The 20,554-nt window shown below is 35.7% G+C and overlaps 3 protein-coding genes and 1 pseudogene across 5 annotated transcripts; 3 read left to right on the top strand and 1 right to left on the bottom strand.

Annotated features, from left to right (window-relative positions):
• The first annotated feature begins 3,271 nt into the window (after positions 1–3,271).
• On the top strand, positions 3,272–4,940 carry LOC120211689 (sorbitol dehydrogenase-like). Of its 2 annotated transcripts, XM_039210209.1 has the most exons (6): positions 3,272–3,430; positions 3,535–3,602; positions 3,669–3,905; positions 3,992–4,282; positions 4,374–4,561; positions 4,634–4,940. In XM_039210209.1, exons 1-6 carry the CDS (start codon positions 3,334–3,336, stop codon positions 4,824–4,826), a joined length of 1,074 nt encoding a protein of 357 aa, XP_039066140.1. In that variant the 5' UTR covers positions 3,272–3,333; the 3' UTR covers positions 4,827–4,940. The 2 variants fall into 2 exon arrangements, with proteins under 2 accessions (XP_039066140.1, XP_039066198.1); XM_039210267.1 differs by lacking the exon at positions 3,535–3,602 and having other exon boundaries at positions 3,277–3,430.
• A 424-nt stretch (positions 4,941–5,364) lies between these two features.
• LOC120170385 lies at positions 5,365–9,172 on the bottom strand (annotated as a pseudogene).
• Positions 9,173–10,745: 1,573 nt separating this feature from the next.
• Positions 10,746–13,907, top strand: LOC120211527 (calcium-dependent protein kinase 26-like). Of its 2 annotated transcripts, none has more exons than XM_039210122.1 (6): positions 10,746–10,865; positions 11,137–12,080; positions 12,184–12,480; positions 12,812–13,210; positions 13,303–13,674; positions 13,726–13,907. In XM_039210122.1, the coding sequence occupies exons 2-5, from the start codon at positions 11,492–11,494 to the stop codon at positions 13,569–13,571; spliced, it is 1,554 nt and encodes a 517-aa protein (XP_039066053.1). In that variant the 5' UTR covers positions 10,746–10,865; positions 11,137–11,491; the 3' UTR covers positions 13,572–13,674; positions 13,726–13,907. The 2 variants fall into 2 exon arrangements, with proteins under 2 accessions (XP_039066053.1, XP_039066001.1); XM_039210070.1 differs by having other exon boundaries at positions 12,181–12,480.
• A 280-nt stretch (positions 13,908–14,187) lies between these two features.
• Positions 14,188–15,070, top strand: LOC120211429. The gene is made up of 2 exons (XM_039209992.1): positions 14,188–14,645; positions 14,737–15,070. The coding sequence occupies exons 1-2, from the start codon at positions 14,205–14,207 to the stop codon at positions 14,953–14,955; spliced, it is 660 nt and encodes a 219-aa protein (XP_039065923.1). The 5' UTR covers positions 14,188–14,204; the 3' UTR covers positions 14,956–15,070.
• The last annotated feature ends 5,484 nt before the right edge of the window (positions 15,071–20,554 follow it).

Here is a 20,554-nt window from a genome sequence, read left to right as displayed (position 1 = left end):
AACTCAAAATGAGTCAAGATTTTCAATTTTTGGAATAAGATTTCGAAATCTTTAGGGCAATATGCTCAAAGTTTCAAAATTTTATGTCCGGTTTGAAAACCCTCCATGACTGGTTTCAAAACCACCTTTCTTGGTTTCTAAAAACTAGGCATGGGGTTTTAGAAACCCTACTGCAACAATCAAATTTTTTCGAGAGGGTTTAGAAAACCCCTCTAGTGGTTTCGAAAAAACTAAGCACATGATAGAAATCAAGGAAAATAAAGTCTTCCAACGGCTATAATTTATCACCAACGATCATAAACGATTAGAAATACATTCCACGATATAAAAAAACTCTAGTGACACTTAAAGAAGGTTACTACACCTGTCCAAGTTTAAAGATCAAGAGAAAAGAGTATTCAATCTTTATTCTTTCATTTTCTCTTGTACATAATGTATGGGGCTTTATTGAATATCTTTTGTATTCATTATTTTTGAACTACATCTTTGTAAATGCCCACCTAGAGAGGTATCGCTTGTTTATGAAATCAAACCTTGTCAAAGGGAGAGGTTAAGTTTTGCCTTAAAAAAAACTAGAGTGAATTTATCTTAGCAATTGAAAAGATAGAGTTGTTGTAAGGTTACACTTTATCCTTAAAGATAAGAACAAATTAGTGAATTTGTTGAAGTGAAAGTTAAATTGGTGGATGTAGATATTGGTTGAAAAAATCAAACCACTATAAATCGATATATGCTAAAAGTTTTAATTATTTCTTCAAGTTTTCTCCAGAATCAATCAAATAAATTCACCATCTCTTGACAGTTTTCGGTTGATCATTCAAGCTCAACACACATCAATATCAATATCCTCATTCTCTAATGTCTTTTTCAACCACTCAAATTATCGATAAATTGGTAGACTAAAATATTTACATGTCTATGATGTCTTTACTTCAACTAGGTAGGTTGAACTAATACAACCTTTCATTTGAATATTGAAATTCCATTTCTTTAAATAGTCTTAACATAAATATCTTCTCAATCGATTAATATATATATATATTAAAGTTAATAATTTAAATTCTTTTTTAACCCAATTATATTTTCTTATATAATTTTTTTTATTGAAGGTAAAAATTTATATCAAAGATTTTTTTATAATTTAAAAGTTTCTTCTTGTCAGTAATTAACACTATAAATATATAATAGATATTAGAGATATTGATTAGACCTTAGATGCGATTATAAATATTCTGTTATTTTGATTTCACAATAAACTTTTCTCTTTTGCAAGTGATTTTTTTTCTTTTTAGGGTTTCTACATAAATTTGTATGTCAGTATCTTTTTTCCTTATTATTTTAAAATTGTTTCTACTAAAAATGATGAGAATACAACCGCAAAATAATAAGAAAGAACGATAATATCGAACAAATTTACGTAAAAAATGTTTAAAAATCACGAGTAAGAAAGAAAAATTTATTAGAAATATTAAAAATATAAAAGGTTTGTATTTACATCTAAAGTTTAATCAATAATCATAATATATATTATCTATATATAATTAATTACTTGATGATAAAGAAATCAGAGATTATGGGAAAAAATCTAATTTTTTTTTTACTTTCATTGAAAAACGGATAGAAAAATTATAGTCATATATTAATATGATATATAATATATAGTATCATTTTAAAGAAAAATTAATTGGTCGAATAAAATTCTAAAAAATTCGAAATTCAATATAATATCATGATTAAGAAGTGGTTTGGCCCCAGTTTGCATCATCGTGATAACTTTCAACACAGTTTTTTATGCCTAGAAAACTATTATCAATCGGACAGACTGATAACTTCATTTGCTATTTAACTTGTTAGCTTAAAGGGCCAAAAGCAACCGAATTGAATGCTGATTCACAAAAATTTTAATCATGCCACGGTAGCTGTCTGTATTTTATTAGGCAAGCCCCTCAAATATTAAAATTTACATTTAAGGGTATTTAAAGGATGTAAATTCCTAATTAATAAGGTAGGAGGGACTTTACTATATAAAACTATGGACAATCAGTAATCGCCAAACTTCCTTGCACATTTAGACTATTAATTTCCACTATAAATGATAAAAACAAACTATATCACTTGTAATTTATACATTGAATAGACTGAGATAATTATAAGATAGTATATGTTCGAGATCTTTTTTAATTATTGGCAATGTACATATACACACCACAGACACAACTACTCAAACCTATGGCCTCTACAAAGAAGAATAATCTCCTTAATTACTGAGGACACTTGATGATTTTAAACTATATCGGTTGCAATGTATCTTTTTCATTACTATGTTTTTCATATAAAATACTAATATATTAATGGGTTAATTCGAGATTCTTCTGAAGAGATCTTATATATATTCATCCAACAGTTCTAAATCTGTGTAAAACTAAGAGTTGTACATTGTGTAAAAGGGTCTTACCCTATATATATGATTAGGATCTATTTACACTGTGTAAAGCTCTTTTAGTTTTACACAGAATTTTCATTCATCTAACGGTCTTAAATCTGTGTAATACTAAAATAGTTTTACATAGTATAAGTGGATCCTAACTCGGTATATATATATATAATACAAAATTTTGACGATAAATCTTGTTATGGTGTTTTTAATATGTATATATTAATGAGGAATTAAAAATAAGAAATAATTGAAATTATCTATATGATTATACTTATAAAACACTAAAGTTTCCTTTTTATTATTATGATTTTGAAAGAATTGATAACTAATTTAATAGTAATTCGATTGTTATTAGGATTTTAATAGAGCAATTGCTTGAAAGATCAAAGTAAGGATGAACTTCATCAAATACATGGGCTGTTACTTTGCAATTGAATGGGTAACAGCAGCAGTGGGCTTAATGGACTTCATCGATATATTCGATTTACAAACTCTAACGACTATAATCATTTTTCATAGTTTTATAATATCCAACGGAATTCGGATTACAAATTCTAACTATTATAATAGAACAAAACACTAAAACAGATAAGAAGATAATGTAATGACAACCATGTATTATTGCTACACGTTGTATCACCAATTTTTCAACATGTGCTTATCCAGACTTGATTACTTCCACACAGGGTATGAAACAAGGGACTCCTCGGAAGCAGATATCTGTAGATAAAATGTGTATCCATCACCCACCACCACGCATCTCTCTCCTGGTCCACAGTGACACAGTCATCGCGTCAGGATAAGATTTTTTTCTTAATCTAAATTCAGATATAAAGCATTTTTAAGCGTCCTTGGTGAACAAATTCCAGTTTGTGTACGAGCAAAAAGGAAAGGAAATGGGTAAAGGAGGAGAATCTCATGAAGAAAACATGGCTGCATGGCTTGTGGGTATCAACACCCTTAGGATTCAGCCATTCAAGCTCCCTCCTCTTGGTATAAATTTCATTATGATTTTAGGATAACACTTTGTTCTTTTTGGTTCTTATATATTGATTGATTACTTGTCTTTGTGTTCTGGGTAAAATATGTGTTTTAAGGACCCCATGATGTAAAAGTTAGGATGAAAGCTGTTGGCATCTGTGGAAGTGATGTTCACTTTCTCAAGGTATCTTGTCTATCTGTATTATATGTATGAGAAATTAGAATGTTTACCATTAGTATTTATTTGTAGACGTTGAGGCTTGCGGATTTCATAGTGAAAGAACCGATGGTGATCGGGCATGAGTGTGCTGGGATCATCGAAGAGGTTGGGAGTGAAGTAAAGAATTTAGTGCCAGGAGACCGGGTGGCATTGGAACCAGGGATCAGTTGCTGGCGATGCAATCCTTGCAAGGAAGGTCGATACAATCTATGCGATGAAATGAAGTTCTTTGCCACTCCACCTGTTCACGGTTCTCTTGCCCGTCAGGTGAACCCTATAAGCTGCATTTTGATGTCCATGTATATGTTGATGGTCTATGGTTCTTCTTATTTATATGTTGGTCTTCAATGTAGGTAGTGCATCCCGCAGATCTGTGTTTCAAATTGCCAGACAATCTGAGTTTGGAAGAAGGGGCTATGTGTGAGCCCTTGAGTGTAGCGGTTCACGCTTGTCGTCGAGCTGATATCGGTCCCGAAACCAATGTGTTGATTATGGGGGCAGGACCTATAGGTCTAGTTACAATACTGGCAGCTCGTGCTTTCGGGGCACCTAGAATTGTCATTGTAGATGTGGACGATCACCGGCTATCTGTTGCTAAGGATCTCGGTGCCGATGGAGTTGTTAAAGTCTCAACTAATATGCAGGTTCATAACATAACAGCCTTGAATTCTTTTCATTTCTATTTTTTTTTTGGACAAAGATCTCATTCAATTCTGATTCCATTATATATTAAAGGACATACCCGAAGAAATTGAAAGGATCAGTAAAGCAATGGGAGCAGCAGTACATGTAAGCTTCGACTGTGCAGGCTTTAACAAAACGATGTCCACTGCTCTGACTGCCACTCGAGCCGGTGGCAGGGTTTGCCTGGTCGGATTGGGACATAACGAGATGACCGTCCCACTCACTCCGGCTGCTGCAAGGTACTTATTTCAGTGATCTTTTTGAAATATCCAGCTCCTTCCAACACTTATTGGCCGATGGTTCGACTGCAGGGAGGTTGATATTATCGGAATATTCCGGTACAAGAACACTTGGCCTTTGTGCATTGAGCTTCTAAGAAGCGGGAAGATCAATGTGAAGCCTCTGATAACTCACAGATTCGGGTTTTCTCAGGAAGAGGTTGAAGAAGCTTTTGAAACCAGTGCCCGTGGTGGCAATGCCATTAAGGTTATGTTTAATCTGTGACTATCCTAATAAATTAGTAGCATAATGAGAGTGGAAACTATCTTATACAATGTACTCTTGTAAAACCTTTGGCTGTATATGCAATAAAAGGAACAAACTGCTACATTTTGTAAATCCATTATCCACATAAGCAATGTTAGTCCCACTAATCGTTATCAGATACTTAATACTCGTACTACTTGTTTCGAACACCACTTAAACAAAAGCCTGCACTTCTTATGATCCTTGAAACAATTTCCTCAGTTAACTCATGCTCTTAAAAGAGTTTTAAATAACATAAAATATGTTTGAAATGCAACTCAAAATCTGCCAACTCAATTTCCATCCCGAACTAAAATTTCACATCCTGTAAAACTCCAAACTCTCAATTTGGCACATAACTACTGATCATTCTCGATGAATATGATTCTTCGGCGATCAGACTGCCGCATTCTGTGTTATTTCTATGAACTTTATGGCACACATTAAGATGCTCGGTGTTATTCCACCAGGAACCAGAATTGTTTTCTCCAAACCGCGATTTCTCCCGCAAGCTTGAAAACCTCCCCGAAGGATGAACAAAATGAAATAGTAACACCAAAAATACATTCTGATGAATATGATATAAAATGGTGCAAGGCATCAGGAAATGGCAACTGGTTCTGCCCATTTCCACACTTTAAAACCAGTTCCATCACCGGTGAAAAACAGACCACTAGGAGCTACTTCAATGGCTCGAATCTCCTGCTTAGCAAAAATTTTACCCCTCTCGGAAAACCTTGAATCATAAGGAAAGAAAAAATCGTATCCACATAAGCAGCTTGAAAGGACAGAAGAGGCTCAAAATCAATACGTGCACTAAGCTAGATGCAAGTCTCTAATAGAACGTACGAGGGCAGATCAAAGAGCCGGACATAATTGCCGTTGCATGAACACAGCAAGACAGGCTTGGATTCCAAGTCAGGCATTCCACGAAGATTAAGCACACCCTGGAAACACAAGGCAATAGTTCAAGTGTTAAAACATATCACAAGATCATAGGAAATTAAATTAAAAGGCTGATAGAATTGAGACCATTTGGTTTGTGTTTTTACCTGAAAATCTACCCGAAAATGCATCTAATACCATCTAGCAGAACTCATGGGTGTCCAGGATATGAAGGGAAGGAGAAAGCACTGGCTAGAACACAATTTGGTAAATCGAAAAGCCTATGCAAATCCACTATCCACTTCTCCATCCCAGTTGTCCCCCCGAAAACTCTGCCCTATAAGGTAACTTTAAAAATGCAAATGCAGAGCATGAATTCTATCTCCCAAACACAAAGCAAAACTAAGTAGCATTTTGTTCCATCAATCATCTACGTTGTCAATAACAACCCACCAGTGTCTCAGCCTCCATTCTTAATTCACTGTCATCTCTACCAACAAACATAAACTAAAAGCAGAAGCCTATTGATGATCTCCTATCCTCTACATTGAGTTTTCCCTTCTCCCATTCTATCCTCAAACCCCTTGGCCCTTACAACTAATTGCATATTTGAATTAAATCAAAATACAGAATGCATGATATATTAGTACAACATACATTTTCTTCGTTGTGAGTGTATGTTACTTCCAGGTTCCCATTCTCTGTAGCTACCCACACCTGCAACAAGTAAATAAATTAATCCCAGAAAATACCGTTATGGTTTTGTCCAATGAACAAGACAAAAGAAACTGATCCCAGCAAAGCAAGGACATCACAACATCATTATGCTCTGTCAGAGTCTGTATACACTGCAAAGTTTCCAGACTCCAGACCTGAAAGATAACAAATTACATACTATTGATGGTGGTTCGAAACTATTAAGTTTCTCGATCAGCAATATCAAAAACTTTAACTTAAAACAACCTTACCTTTATAGAATGATCCATGGAACCTGAGAACAGTCTATTAGCTCCAACAACTAACGATACAACAGGATGGGTATGACCCTTAGTGATGCTGCTGGTTCAAAGGTGTTTGTGACAGCGTTAAATTTCCATTCCAATATGCCCTCCTGCAGAAAATAGATATTGTTTCTTAAAGATCAGGAACAAAGAGCTAGAGTAATAAAGAGATATGGTCCGTGAAATGACATTAAAGAGTTCCCAAGTGAGAGTCATCCAGTACAAATTTCAATCGATTCCCAAAGATCTAGGACTTTTATAAAAGCTTGAGGTTCATCTAATTATAGTTCTTTCAAGGTAAGTAGCAATTTTATAATTTTCAAATGAGTATTAAAAACATTACCAGTGTACCAGCGAAGAGCAAATTATTAAAGACAACCATAGTATGAACTTGCCCAACAGGTCCACTAAGGGTAAGATCTTGGTTAGTTTGCGTATTCCATACCTGCAATATGATTGTTGTTAAGACCAGTAATGGTGGAAAAAAAACATCGTTCTTCTAAGTTCAAATCCTATAACAATGTGACAACGAAGAAACAAACTGATAGAGATTTGCCTGAACTTTACTTTGACAGCATTTGGTATGCCAACAAACAGCCAAGGACCTTCACTGATCATGCAACCAACTTCACCATCAAGATTAATCACACCCATACACTACACAAAATGCCATAGAAAAAATCAGAATATATATACACACATATATAATTGACTTCCCCCAAGATATAAAAACTAAATTAAAACAACCAAAATAAAAGGAAAGAAACAAAGTTAAACTGACCTGACCGGAGTTAGTATCCCAAGCCCTCAAAGCCTCATCTTTACTTACCGTGAAAAGCTTATCCATACCTGCTGGCAACACAATTCCCCTAACAAGCTGTTCGCGAAACAAACACATCATCACCATCATCATTAGAGTCAAATACTTTGATACTTCCAATAATTAACAACAGAAAAAACGAGCTTGCTTTCTGGTGCCCATTGAGGTGATTCAACATACTAAAACTTCCCCTAAACTCCATGAATGTAAAAACTTGCACTTTTCTCCGTAACTACAGTATACTTGGACAAGAAATCGGCTATTCGGTTGCCGTTACGAGGTATATGATGGAATCGTACATTCCAATTTTCCTTTTCCAGTTCACGGATGTGTAATAAGATTGCAAGCTTGCCTTGTTGTTCAGTCTTACTTTTCATTAATCGGATAGCATCGAGTTATGTAATTCCTAGGTCCCATGCGATTTTCATGTCTATGTAAGCTCTCTGAAGTTATGCTTCAAGCATCGAGCATATGCCAATCTATTTATAGAATCCCATGATCCACTTCCTTCTGTGGTTTCTTATTAAACCTTCACACGTTGTGTTGCTATTCGTTTGATTCCGACAAGCGTTCGTATTAACTCTGTACCATCCCGGTTGAAGACAGGACCATGAAGTACGTTCCTGGTCTTGTGCAGCAGTTCCCTTGGACGAGTCTTTTACCTGAGTTTCGTGTGGGTCTTATCTTTCACAGGTGCAATGAGCTTGGAGATTGCGGCTCTTCTCCATTACGGTGCCATGTTCTTCTATTGATGAATCAAAAGTTGTAGCGTTTCTAGCAAGCCACAGTTTCCAAATTATTGAGTAATCGTGTTAGATTGTTAGAGGTCCTGTGTAAATTCTTGTAAAGAGGTCCTTAAATCTCAAACTTATTTTTTTAAAATAATAAATGATTAATTTCATTAACTTAAAAAAACTGTGATAGATATACTCTATTTCCGAGACCCTGTATAAATTTGAACTTGTTTTTTTTAAAAATAAATTTGTTTGTTAATGAGATTTGAAATTAAGATCAACAAATCATGTGTCCAATGATCTAACCACTGCTCTATATCTATTTTTCTGCCTTTTAATGGCAACAACTAATAGATATACTCTATTTCAGGACTCTTATTTTTTGAGACCCTGCGCCGTCGCGTACTATGCGCTTACTCAGTCACGCCCAAGTAAGATGTCCAGACTTTTGGGGACTCCAGATTTGACGATCGAAGACCATACACTTAGGGCTTGAGGACACCAACGGAATACGTGATTAACATTCCTCCGGGGATGCTGCGCATAATGAACATCTGTCGTCGAGCGAGAAATGTCTACGTACCCTCTCCACGTTTGTCATTATTTTATTATTACATGCAAGCCGAATGAAGATTTTCACACTTTGCAAACCCTTGAATTTGTGAATGGTCTTCCATAGCATCTCCTTCTTGTCCACATTTGGCCCCCTCGGATTCTGTAGGTGGAATTGACGTTGAATAGGTGATTTGGTTTTCCTTTCTATCCGACTGAGTCGTCTGTTAGTGTTTCCCTTGGACCCTTAATTGCAGCTACTCGTAGAAGAATATCTAAAGGCAGAAGGTGCTGGAGTTTGCTCCATGCCCAGTTTCCTTCGTTGTCAACCATTTCCACAATCGATTCCTCTGCTAGGTTGGCACTGCATGGGTTGGGTCATAAGAGATAAGAGGATCTATTCCTTCAAGTGTTGCGCCAAAAGTCGGTTGCCCCTTTCCAATACGAATATCACTTTAATTGTTCAATTTATTCAAATCAACACGAATATTTAATTGAAATTTAGATTTTAAATTAATTTTGAATTTAAAAATTAAATAATAAAAAACAAAGATTAAAGCGATATCACTTCAATCTTTAATTAAGTGATTTTGTTGTTTTTCATTTTAGTCCATAAATTTCTTGTTTCCAATTCACCTTTTGTTTTAATTCATTTTCAGTCAAATCTGTATTGTATCCTCCTCAACTACAATAAACTAAAATTCTTTTTATAATATTTTTTATTATTTTAATCTCTTAAATTTATATTTTACTCAATTTAATCATTTAAATAAAATTCTTTACAAAATATTTCTTCTCGTCAATTCTTTGATTTATTTATACTTTAATTAATAATTTATCTTCAAAATATCTTCTTTAGAAATAATATTATAAATATAAAATATAATTTTAAATCATATTTGATTTATTAAATAACATTATCAATCTTACACGTTTCTAAAAGAATATGAAAAAATATGTCATAGTCATTTAATTTTGAACCAATTAAAATCATAATATTATAAATATTTACATTTAAATTTAAACAACAAATTGAATAAATATATTCAATTCAAATCGACTCAAAATTTCATCGGCTTGACTCGAACAAAATTTCATCGGCTTGACTCGAACAAAATTTCAAATGAAGTTCAAATGATAATAGGATACTCATAAACTCAATTAACTCAAATATTTTTCATTCAACTTGACTCAATTGAATACTCACCTCTAATTAAACTGATGAGTGAAGATCAATTTCTTGGTTCAAAACAAATAATAGAATTCTATGATATTTGATTAGGATTAATTAATGTAACTTAAAGCAAGACCAACCACATCTATGAACTAACTATAAAGCAGATTGTGCTCTAATGGCACAGATATCTTTACATAAGATTAATCTTTAACAGTTTCAAGAAGAGCACACAAGTCACCAACTGCAAAACTACTACTGCAGTTCCTCCAGGTAAGTCCTGGGAAGTGGGAACAGCGAAAAGACCGCATTCAGTTCGTTACAAGAGTTACATGCCTGAAATAGCAAAGTTACTAGCTTCACAGTATAGCCATTGGGTTAATATAATACATCAGATCATTAGGTCTGGGAATTTGCTTCACCAACATGTAAGAGAAGAATAGAGTGAAACATATAATGTAATGGGAAATTCAAGAGGTATATAATCAACTGGCAAGCTTAAAGCATCAATGAAAAGTGCATAGGTGAAACACATCTTGAAATTGTATATTAAAATATTGAAATATTTACATGGTATATTAAAGTATTTTCATTATTAATGATATTAATACAAATCTAATGAGTTGGAATTATCTAAGCCTATGATTAAAGTGGATTAAACTTAAACGTCGAGTCCGATGCGATACTCTTTCGATTTCAATATACAGAACCGAGCAAAAACGACAAAAAGAAAGAGCCCACAGAGACAGAGAGGTCTGTCTTGGGGAGAGCATTCTATCACTGCTCCAACGGACTCCTCCTCCTCCTTCTTCTTTTGTGGTGCTCTCTCCCTGTGTGTTTATATCTTGCCAGGTTTGTATCTCTCTTTATATAGTTTTTGTTGTGTTTTAGGGTTCATGGTTGAATTTGGAAGGTGGGGTTTTTTTCTTCTCTATTTGTGTAAAGGAACGATTTTGGATCTGGGGGTGCTTTGTTTCAAGGGATTTTTTTATGGGATTTTGTTGAATTTCTCTTTGTTTTGTGGTTTTGCTGGCTTTTTAGGTGATGGGTTAGATTGTTGCTTTTTTTTGGAGCTGAACTAGAGTGTTTGATTATAATCTGATAATTGCAAATTCTTTTGCAGATCTAGGCAATCTAATTGAACTAAGATAGTTTTTAGGTGTGCATTTAAGATTATGGTGTTCTGGGGTTTGATATAGTCTTGTCATGATTTCTGGTACCGTGTTCTTCGAGGCAAGTTTTGCTGTCAAAGTTCAACAACTACCCATGAAAGTCTTATGTTTAAGGAGTCTTGATCTCGAGTCTGGATTTGGTAAGAGCTATGTGAACATAGAAATATATAAATCAAAGTTTTGACAATTAAAATTTGACTAGCTTGTTTCCTTGGGAGACTAAGTTGTTTCAAGCTTCCAGAAAACCTAGGGTATTAAGCTGACATCCTGAATCGTTTTCGATCAGTCAGACGTCTGGAAAGTGTTATGGCTGTTGCCAAGAGCAGCAGCTTCAATGAAACGTCAAAGCAGCCGTGTAATTGCTACAAAGTTGCAAGCTTGAGTGAAACGATTTTGGAGACTAACCAGACTGCAAATTTGAGGGATCAATACATTCTTGGAGAGCAATTGGGTTGGGGTCAATTTGGTGTTATCAGGTTGTGCTCAGATAAGTTGACAAGAGAGGTATTGGCATGCAAGTCGATATCTAAAGATAGATTGGTAACCTCTGATGATGCGCAGAGTGTCAAGCTTGAAATCGAAATAATGACTAGGCTATCAGGGCATCCAAATGTTGTGGATCTCAAGGCTGTTTATGAGGATGAAGACCATGTTCATTTGGTTATGGAGCTTTGTGCAGGTGGGGAGCTTTTTCACCGGCTAGAGAAGTATGGCCGTTTTCCCGAGGTAGATGCTGGAGTTCTCTTCAGGCATCTGATGCAAGTGATCCTATATTGTCATGAAATTGGGATTGTGCATAGAGATTTAAAGCCAGAGAATATCCTCTTAGCTACAAAAGCGTCATCATCACCAATCAAACTAGCAGATTTTGGTCTTGCAACATATATTGAGTCTGGTAGGGTTTTACACTTCTTTCCGTTTCTCACAGTGCTTGTTTGCTTCCTTGAAAATTTTGAGATTCTTTTGTTTTTAACTATTTTGGTGTTTGTTACCAGCAGGGAAGTGTTTGCATGGGACGGTCGGAAGTCCATTTTACATTGCACCTGAGGTTTTGGTTGGGGGATATAATCAGGCTGCTGACATTTGGAGTGCTGGGGTGATTCTCTACATACTTCTTAGCGGGACACCACCATTTTGGGGTAAAACGAAATCACGGATATTTGATGCTGTGAGGGCAGCCGATTTGCAGTTCCCATCAGATCCTTGGCATCACATTTCTGATTCTGCAAAGAATTTAGTCAGGGGAATGCTCACTACCGATCCTTCACAAAGGCTCACTGCACTGCAGGTTTTAGGTATGTTGGAATCCCGTCATAAATTTATCGGTGCATGCAAATGGCATTAGAATAGTAGTTTAATCATTGTCTTGCAAATGGCGTTAGAATAGTAGTTTAATCATTGTCTTTCGTGGCTATTAAATGGTATGTATAAGGAAAGTCCGTGCATGAGCAATTGGGTCAACCCCGGTAGCTCTTTATACTAGCTTTCTTAAATTTAATTATGTTACCCATTTGGCTTACTGGTATATCTAGGCCAAGAAATCACCTCAGATTGTTTCGTTTCTTGCATGTTACTGGAAATTTCCCTCTTCAACGAAAAGCTTAACGTCAAGTCGTTTTCTTTTAGATCATTCATGGATGAAGAATGATGAATCTTGTCATGAAGAATCAAGTGAGCTTGTATACCAAGGCTGCAGAGAGTTGGAGTTTTGTAGTGGCTCATTTTCCATGTCCAGGGATCAGGATATCAGCTTCGGTGCCGGATCTCCAATCATTTATGATGTTCAGTCACCCACGTTAACACGCAGAACATCATTTTCTTCTTCCATGGTGGAGCCATCTACGCCTTGCTTCGCATATGGTGGATTTTCTTTTCACGGTAGTAATTCTGATGCCTTAGAATTTCATTCTGCCATTCCATCAATGCCGAGCTTTGCATTCTTCAGCCCTAGTTCTGTGGTTGAACAAGAAAGCTGCACATCAGACTTCTCGACCAACATTACTCGGATGGAGAGATTAGATGGAGGTAATTTGTGCTAACCATCTTACAAATCTTTATGATTTGTTCTCATACACGAGGTATCTGAAATTATGTCTTGCATCTCTCATGGATGCCAGGGTTGGATAAGCTGCTCGTATTACCAGATTCTCAGCTTTGCTGTGGGCCCGAGGCAAGAGAAAAGGAGACCAAGACAGCTGAATTCGGAAGGACAGCAGGAACGAGCGGTTCTAGGTTGTTGTTGGCCTTCAACAGCAAGAGGAACCACACCATCGGTCACGGCGAGCGAGAACAACTTGATTTCATGGTGTCAGAATCCGTTATCCGGTGGGCATCATGCACGAATCTCCCAACCGCCACATCCCTCAGGTCATCTCTTGTGTGTTGAGCCGGAGGTTAACATTTGCGTAAACTGCATTTCCATGTCGAAAGTGTTTTATAGCTAATTCTTATTATATTAGGTGGTGTTCTGAGTCCATATTTCCGCTTCCCGGTGCATAGCATCGGCTTTTTTAATTAAAAGTGTTAAAAGGAGAGTCACGTTAGTCGGATTGTTGCTTCTAGCGTTTTAACCGGTAGATACAAATAGGTAGAAAGAGAGTAACAAAGTTGTGGTTGCTGCTGGGATTTTGATTCATGTATAAAGTTTTTCCAGGTTTCAGATTTTGGTTTGTTTGAACAGTCGAGTGTAATATTATGTATCAGTTTCCCCTGTTTATGTTAATCTGTATTAGTCATTTCCCCTGTTTATGCCATCTTATTTAACATATATCATGGTATTAATTCATTACAAGTTATCAATGTATATGTATACAGAATACATATATGCATATGTTATAGGTAAACCTTCTGAATCTTTCAGAGCTTTGACAATTGACATTGTGCTGTACACGTTGTATCACGCATGTTCCCATTGCACTGTTCGTTTATTAAAAAATACGTAAACTTTAATTCAGAGCCAGTTTCTTCTTCTCACACTCTAGAACTCAAAAACAAGCGCTTCGAACCCCCAGAAAAAACGATGGGGTTGGGGTGTAAAATGATTTCCTTGGAACCACCAATCTTGTGCCGTCTCCCTCCCACAACACCAACTTCATTTAGAACAAAAACCATTGTCTTCTCTTCTTATGCACCAGACAAAGGTGGAGGAGCTGTTTCCACTGGGTTGCCAAAGGCCCATACTTACACTGCTAGCTTCAAGACCCTGGGAGCTTGCAAGCTTGGAATTTCCTGGTATCCCGACTTCGAGTACAATGCCCAAGGAGGAACAGGGGCCGGGACCGGTTCAAAGGTCGCCGATGACGCCAATGAACTCTCAGTTGATTTCGACATTGAAACACTCTACATTCCACCACTGACAAGCTCAACAACCAAGTTCCTCGGATTGCCATTGCCGACGTTTTTGAAAATCGACATTGTTCCTCAACTGTTTCAAGGGAATATCAACCAGGAATCCGGCAAGGTAAAAGCTATGCTTGAAGAGTGAAGACCCCATAATTTGTATTGGATTTGGGATGTTTATTTATGTTAATTTCTTGCATTTGGCTTCGTAGGTTGACCTGGAATTCTTGGCCAAATTCTGCTTTTCCGTTGGGAGTGTTTATAAAGCGCCGGCGTTGCTGGTGAAGACTGTTTTAACGTCCGATGAATCGAAAGGGAAGATTAGAGGTGGGAGAGGAGAGAGGTTGGATGAAGAAGGGAATTGCAAATTGGTTGGGGTGGCATTTGTTGAGCCTATTCATGATTTCTTCATGGATTCCTTCCTCACTTGACCTACTGAATGCCTTGCCAAGCTCAATGCTGTTATCACATTATCTAATTCCTGTTGAAACCATGCGAATTTCATACCAGAAGAACAATACGTTGTTGCAGTTTGTTGTTTATGCACACCATGTTTATAATTACTGGACATTATAATTCAAACACGTTCTATAAACACATTGTTCGAACTCAATTTTTTTAGAAAAATCAAATTCCTTTCTCCCACTAAGATCACTCAGTACTATTATTAATCTCGTATATTTGTAATCAATTAATTCGATAATAAAGAAAGTATACTATGGTATAAATTGTGTATAATTACCATTTGTTGACTAAATATGCACAAGGAAATACAAGTTATTGTAATCACAATAGGGTTTAGTTATTGCCACAGTAACTTTATAATTTTATCGTTACTATATGGTTTACAACCACACCAAATTACATCAATATTTGCTAATGACGCTTTGGTTATTGTAATCCCTCAAGGCTTTTTATTATTTTTTAAAGAGTCGGATCTGGCCCACTTAATTTGATCCTTTACAAATTTGGACTGGTGTAGGTTGGACCAACTTCTCAAGTGGATCTGACTCTTAAAAGAATATAAAATTAATTTAAATTATTAAATAATACTAAATCTATATTACATATTGGGTTGGTAAATATAAATATATTTTCTTTTCTTTTTGTAATGAAAAAATATAAATTCGATCGACAATAGAGTCACCGTCGGAGAGAGACTAAATCTAGTTGGAGAGAATAAGTTCGGGTCGGATCGATCGCACCCAATTTGTGGGTAATACATCAGGTGTAGGGCTGAATGTTTGTTTGAGTTGTATCTAGTGTAGGTTTAATTTGGGCTAAGCTTGGGGTAGACATGGCACTAGGATTAGGCTTGGAGTTTAATTTCTTTGGGTTTGGGCTTTTAAACTGATGTAATGATGAATTAGTTTAACTAATTTCTCATTAATTACTGAGACGACAAGAATTGCCACTTCATCTTGACCTCCTTCCTGGGTTAAAGATTTAATTCTCTCTCAACTCAAATAGATAAGCACTAAGAATCTCTGGTTAATCAGTTCAAACAGAAATGGCTTTGCAAAACCATGAGCAGAGAACAAAGTATTCATGTTCTTACCATTTCACTTCTCTTCTGTCTTTTTATTAATTAAGAATTGCAGTCTTGTTGTGTCAAATTTGGTCCTTGTCCAGAAAAAAAGTTTAGTGTAATTAGTTCATATGTAATTATCTTTTAAAAAAGTACGTTTTATCTCTAAATTCAAATTTTAATTTCTAAAATCTTTAAAAACTTATTTTTTTAAAACAAAAAATACACATGTTTTATATCTAGTTGATGAAATTATAAAAATAGAAAATAATTCACGCTTGTTAATAATTTAAAAAATGAAATTTAAAACTCTAATTTTGATTTGATATATGAAAACAAAGTTAAATAAATGGAGTAATTAATATAAAATGAATCAAAGGGAATAATTTTACTTTATTAATGGATAAACATGAGATTAATTCACGTTTATTAGAGTGCTTTTTCCTTTTTCCATTTGACTATTATGAAGAAATGAGCCCCAGTAAAAAGTCCTCCAAACTGGCCGTACAAGTGGAAATTTTGAGTTCATGCAATTGTAACGTAAAAATTAAAATATACAATTAAAGTTTATTCCAATTATATATATTTAGAAGAAAATAGATTTGTTTATATTAATGTTGAGTAAACAATATGTTAGATTGAATTATTATAATTTGAAAGGACTAAACATGCAATTATCCTTTTTAACAACGAGGCCGATGTCTATCTAGCTTCACCATTGTAACGATATTTGAAAGTAAAATGAGAATCAAAGGTTGCACCAAATCAGAAGAATTGCATGTTAAAATAATATAGATAAGATACGATGATATTATCGTTAACGTTGTTATTATGGATCGTCAAAGAAGTAATGTGTAGCATTATGTGTTAATAATATTATAGATAAGATTGATATATTTAACTATCATTATTCTAGATCGTTAAAAGAATAATGTGCTTTGTGTATGTGATATTAGAAACAAATTATGAATGTTATATCATTAAACGATGTCATTTGAGATTATTAAAAAAGTTGTCGTGTCTCATGCTAATGGTTTCATAGATTAATTATGATCGTTATATATCATTAAATATCGTTTTAAATTGTTAAATGGTAATATTATCCACGTGCCGAGCAAAAAATGTATACATGTTTAACGTGAAAAATGTTAAGATAAAACACTCGTCTTTTGAAAATCACAATCTTGGTTGTTGATGATGATTCCACTTGTCTGGTTTCAGCATCTTTTTTCTTAGGGTTTTTCAAATCTAAGTTATTTTTAAAATAAAATTTGAAATATTTGTAAATCTTCTTCGTTTACAGAGTAAACTCTTGAGCTTTCTTCCTTGTATGTTTCGGTTACAAGTGTTAAAAACCCCATGGCTGCATTATCTGTTCTTCGTGCAAATCCAAGCAATTTTGACCTAGTGGTCACTGATCTCCATATGCCCGGAATGAATGGGATCCAGCTCCAAAGAATAATAAAGCGAGAATTCACCATTGTTCTTTTCTTTTTACGAGTTATTTAAGAGTAAAACTCGAGACTTATGTCAACTGAAACTAACACTTCAATGTGTGCGGTAATGTCCTTCGATGACAGTGAAAGTGTGATGTTGGAAAGCTTTGCGGAAGGAGCTGTGTTTTTCATAGTGAAACCTGTGCACCTCGATGGCCTCGAGAATGTATGGCAATATGCCGTTGCTGCCAAGAAAGGTAAATCCTTGGCTGTGGAGGAAACTGATGGAGACTCCTCGTCATTGTCGGCCGGAAAACTATCCCTCGGCAATATGGGACTATTGACATCTCCAAAGGGATGATGGTAAAAGAGGTTCCAAAGAAAGGAACCAGGGAAGGACAAGGATGGAAAAGATGATGACAATAATCCTAAACCCAAAAAGCCAGGAATGCTAAGGTGGTCTGGACAAACACACTTTACAACCAGTTCTTGGATGCCTTTTGAGATATTGGCCTTGAAAGCATGTGGATATATATATATATATATACATTTACATATACATATACATATATATAACCGATAGTTCTGATTTTAAAATGGATAGCGAACTGATGATAACTTCTTCTTTTCATAATTAACTCAAGCAGAAGCTGTCCCAAAGAAGATTCTTGAGCATATGAACCTTCCAGGGCTTAACCAGAGAAAATGTGGCTAGTCATTTACAGGTTAGCTTTTGGCTAATTCTCTACTTATGTCCCTTGTTTTTTTTATCGGCAATTAAATCCCTTTAATCACATTTAATTATAACAATGAAAGATCTATTGAGAGAGTGATTTTGCATGCTCAATCTAAAGAATAAATCTTAAGCTTATTTTATTGAAGATTTTTGGACAAATCGTTTCCCTTACAAATTCTAAAGTATTTTACTGGCTCATGTAAATGTTGCAGAAGTATCGGATCTCCTAAAAGCGAGTTGCAGAGAGGACTTGTTTTTCATCAAAGGCCTTGTTCGACAGGTTCCTCAAGTCCACTTTTGCAACTGGCCATCCGTTGTTGATGGAAACTGCTCAAGAATACGTGAGAATGCAAGAACTGCACCAATTGAGGGGCTCAACCTCCTATCCTGGTTATGGAAGGAGCTGTTCGCCTCATAATGCTACTAGGTATGGAACCTTCGGTAATGGTAATCATGGTGCTTCAAGCAGTAACACGGTACTTCATGATTCATCCATATGGCTATGGACAATCCCGTTTGTTGTCTCATCAAGCTAACAGGCCACTGCTCTCCGGGAACCTGATGAACCCACCCTATCTGGGAAATCGACTGGGATATGGAAATGGATCGAATTTGTCACTCAGTGGCAGATTCTCTAGTGACCTGATGAATGGTGCAAACTCGGTGCAATCATAACCGCAGCAGATTCAAGCAAGGCCTGGTTTTTACGATGCTGGTTCCTCATCACAGTTCAGGTTTGGCTCACCTAGTCTTCACTCTTCGAGTTCGACACTTGGCAACGGGATCTTTGGAAGCATGAACTGTTCCCACACTAGCCTGAATCCCGGTTACGCCGGCAATAATAATAGCTACGCTGGGATTGGCTTGAATACTGATGGACTTAGCAGTGTGTATGGTTCAATGAATGGTGTTTTCAATGAGAATATGAATGTTGCACCCATGGGGAATCAAGATTTTGATTATCTGGCTCGATGATAGTTCTCTTCCTCGGGATTACAAGGAACAAACCAAGTTCCACCGGCCTTTACTGCAACGAACCAGCAAGCAAACACTTCAATGCTGTCGGCTCTCGACTATCCAGGAGTGACTGATTACAATCCTGACCAGCCGCTGAATAATGGTTTTGATCTACAACTTGGCGATGACGATTACCTCAACGAACTCAGCGACCTCATCTTCGAGTCGAACAAGTATCAATTCTCTAATCAGGTACTACATTTCTATTCTAGTGATTGAGTAGTGAATTGGTTTTATTTATGTCTTCTTCTCGAAACAATTTGTTTTTTATTGGTGTAGCAACAAGACGGTAATGGTGGCGTCGATGATCCTCAATTTCGGCTCGTTGTAACTGGCAATCTACCCGTCGCTGGATGAACTTCTGGACTCCGACATCGACGAGTGTTGAATCAAAATAGAGTAAAAACTCTAATTGATCGAGAAGAAGAAAAAAACTCTTTAGAATAATCTCACAAAATTGCAAAAGGGAAGAACTCTTAAGAAAGCTTTCAAATGTTTATAATTAAGCTTTGATTGTTGGATGATAAAACTCAAATACAAGTAGGGTATTTATAGGTTACAAGAAACAATCTAAACCACTCATTAAAATAAGCACTAAATAATCTAAACCATTGAAATTAAAACATGAGAAAAATACTTAATTTTCACCTAACTAAATTGATGTAAGCAATGACATCAAAACTAAATTGATGTAAGCAATGACATCAAATTAATTTAGGTGTGAACTTATTTAGGCTAATATTGAATTTTCAACACTCCCCCTCAATGTTAGCCTCCATTCTTTGAATCACGCCATGCTGACGACGGAAATGTTCAAACTTTCCAACACTCAAGCTTTTTGTAAACAAGTCAGCAATTTGCTCATCTGTCTTGATTTGCCTCATCTCAATCTCTTCTTGCAAAACTTTTTCCCTAACAAAGTGGTAATGTACTTCCACATGTTTAGTTCTTGCATGAAAGACATGATTCTCCGCCAGCCGAATTGCCGATTGGTTGTCACAATATAACGAAATTGCATAATCTACTGGTTGGTGTAGATTATTCATCAACTGTATCAACCATGTACTCTCTTAAGCTGCCATTGTTGTTGCTTGATACTCAACTTCAGTGGTTGACAATGATACCTTTGGTTGTCTTTTGCTACACCAAGAAATTGTTCCGGAGCCAAGCTTAAACACATATCCAGTTGTTGATCTCCTGGTGTCATGATCTCCTGCATAATCAGCATCACAATAACCAACTAACTTGTAGTCTTCACCTTTCTTGTACAAAAGACCATAGTCAATTGTATTCTTCACATATCTCAGTATTCG

This window comes from Hibiscus syriacus, unplaced genomic scaffold (assembly GCF_006381635.1).
Source record: "Hibiscus syriacus cultivar Baekdansim isolate YM2019G1 unplaced genomic scaffold, ASM638163v2 tig00000002_pilon, whole genome shotgun sequence".
NCBI classification, from domain to species: Eukaryota; Viridiplantae; Streptophyta; class Magnoliopsida; order Malvales; family Malvaceae; genus Hibiscus; species Hibiscus syriacus.
The sequence above is the reverse complement of the archived record's forward strand: the minus strand, read 5'-3'. Positions and strand labels throughout refer to the sequence as shown.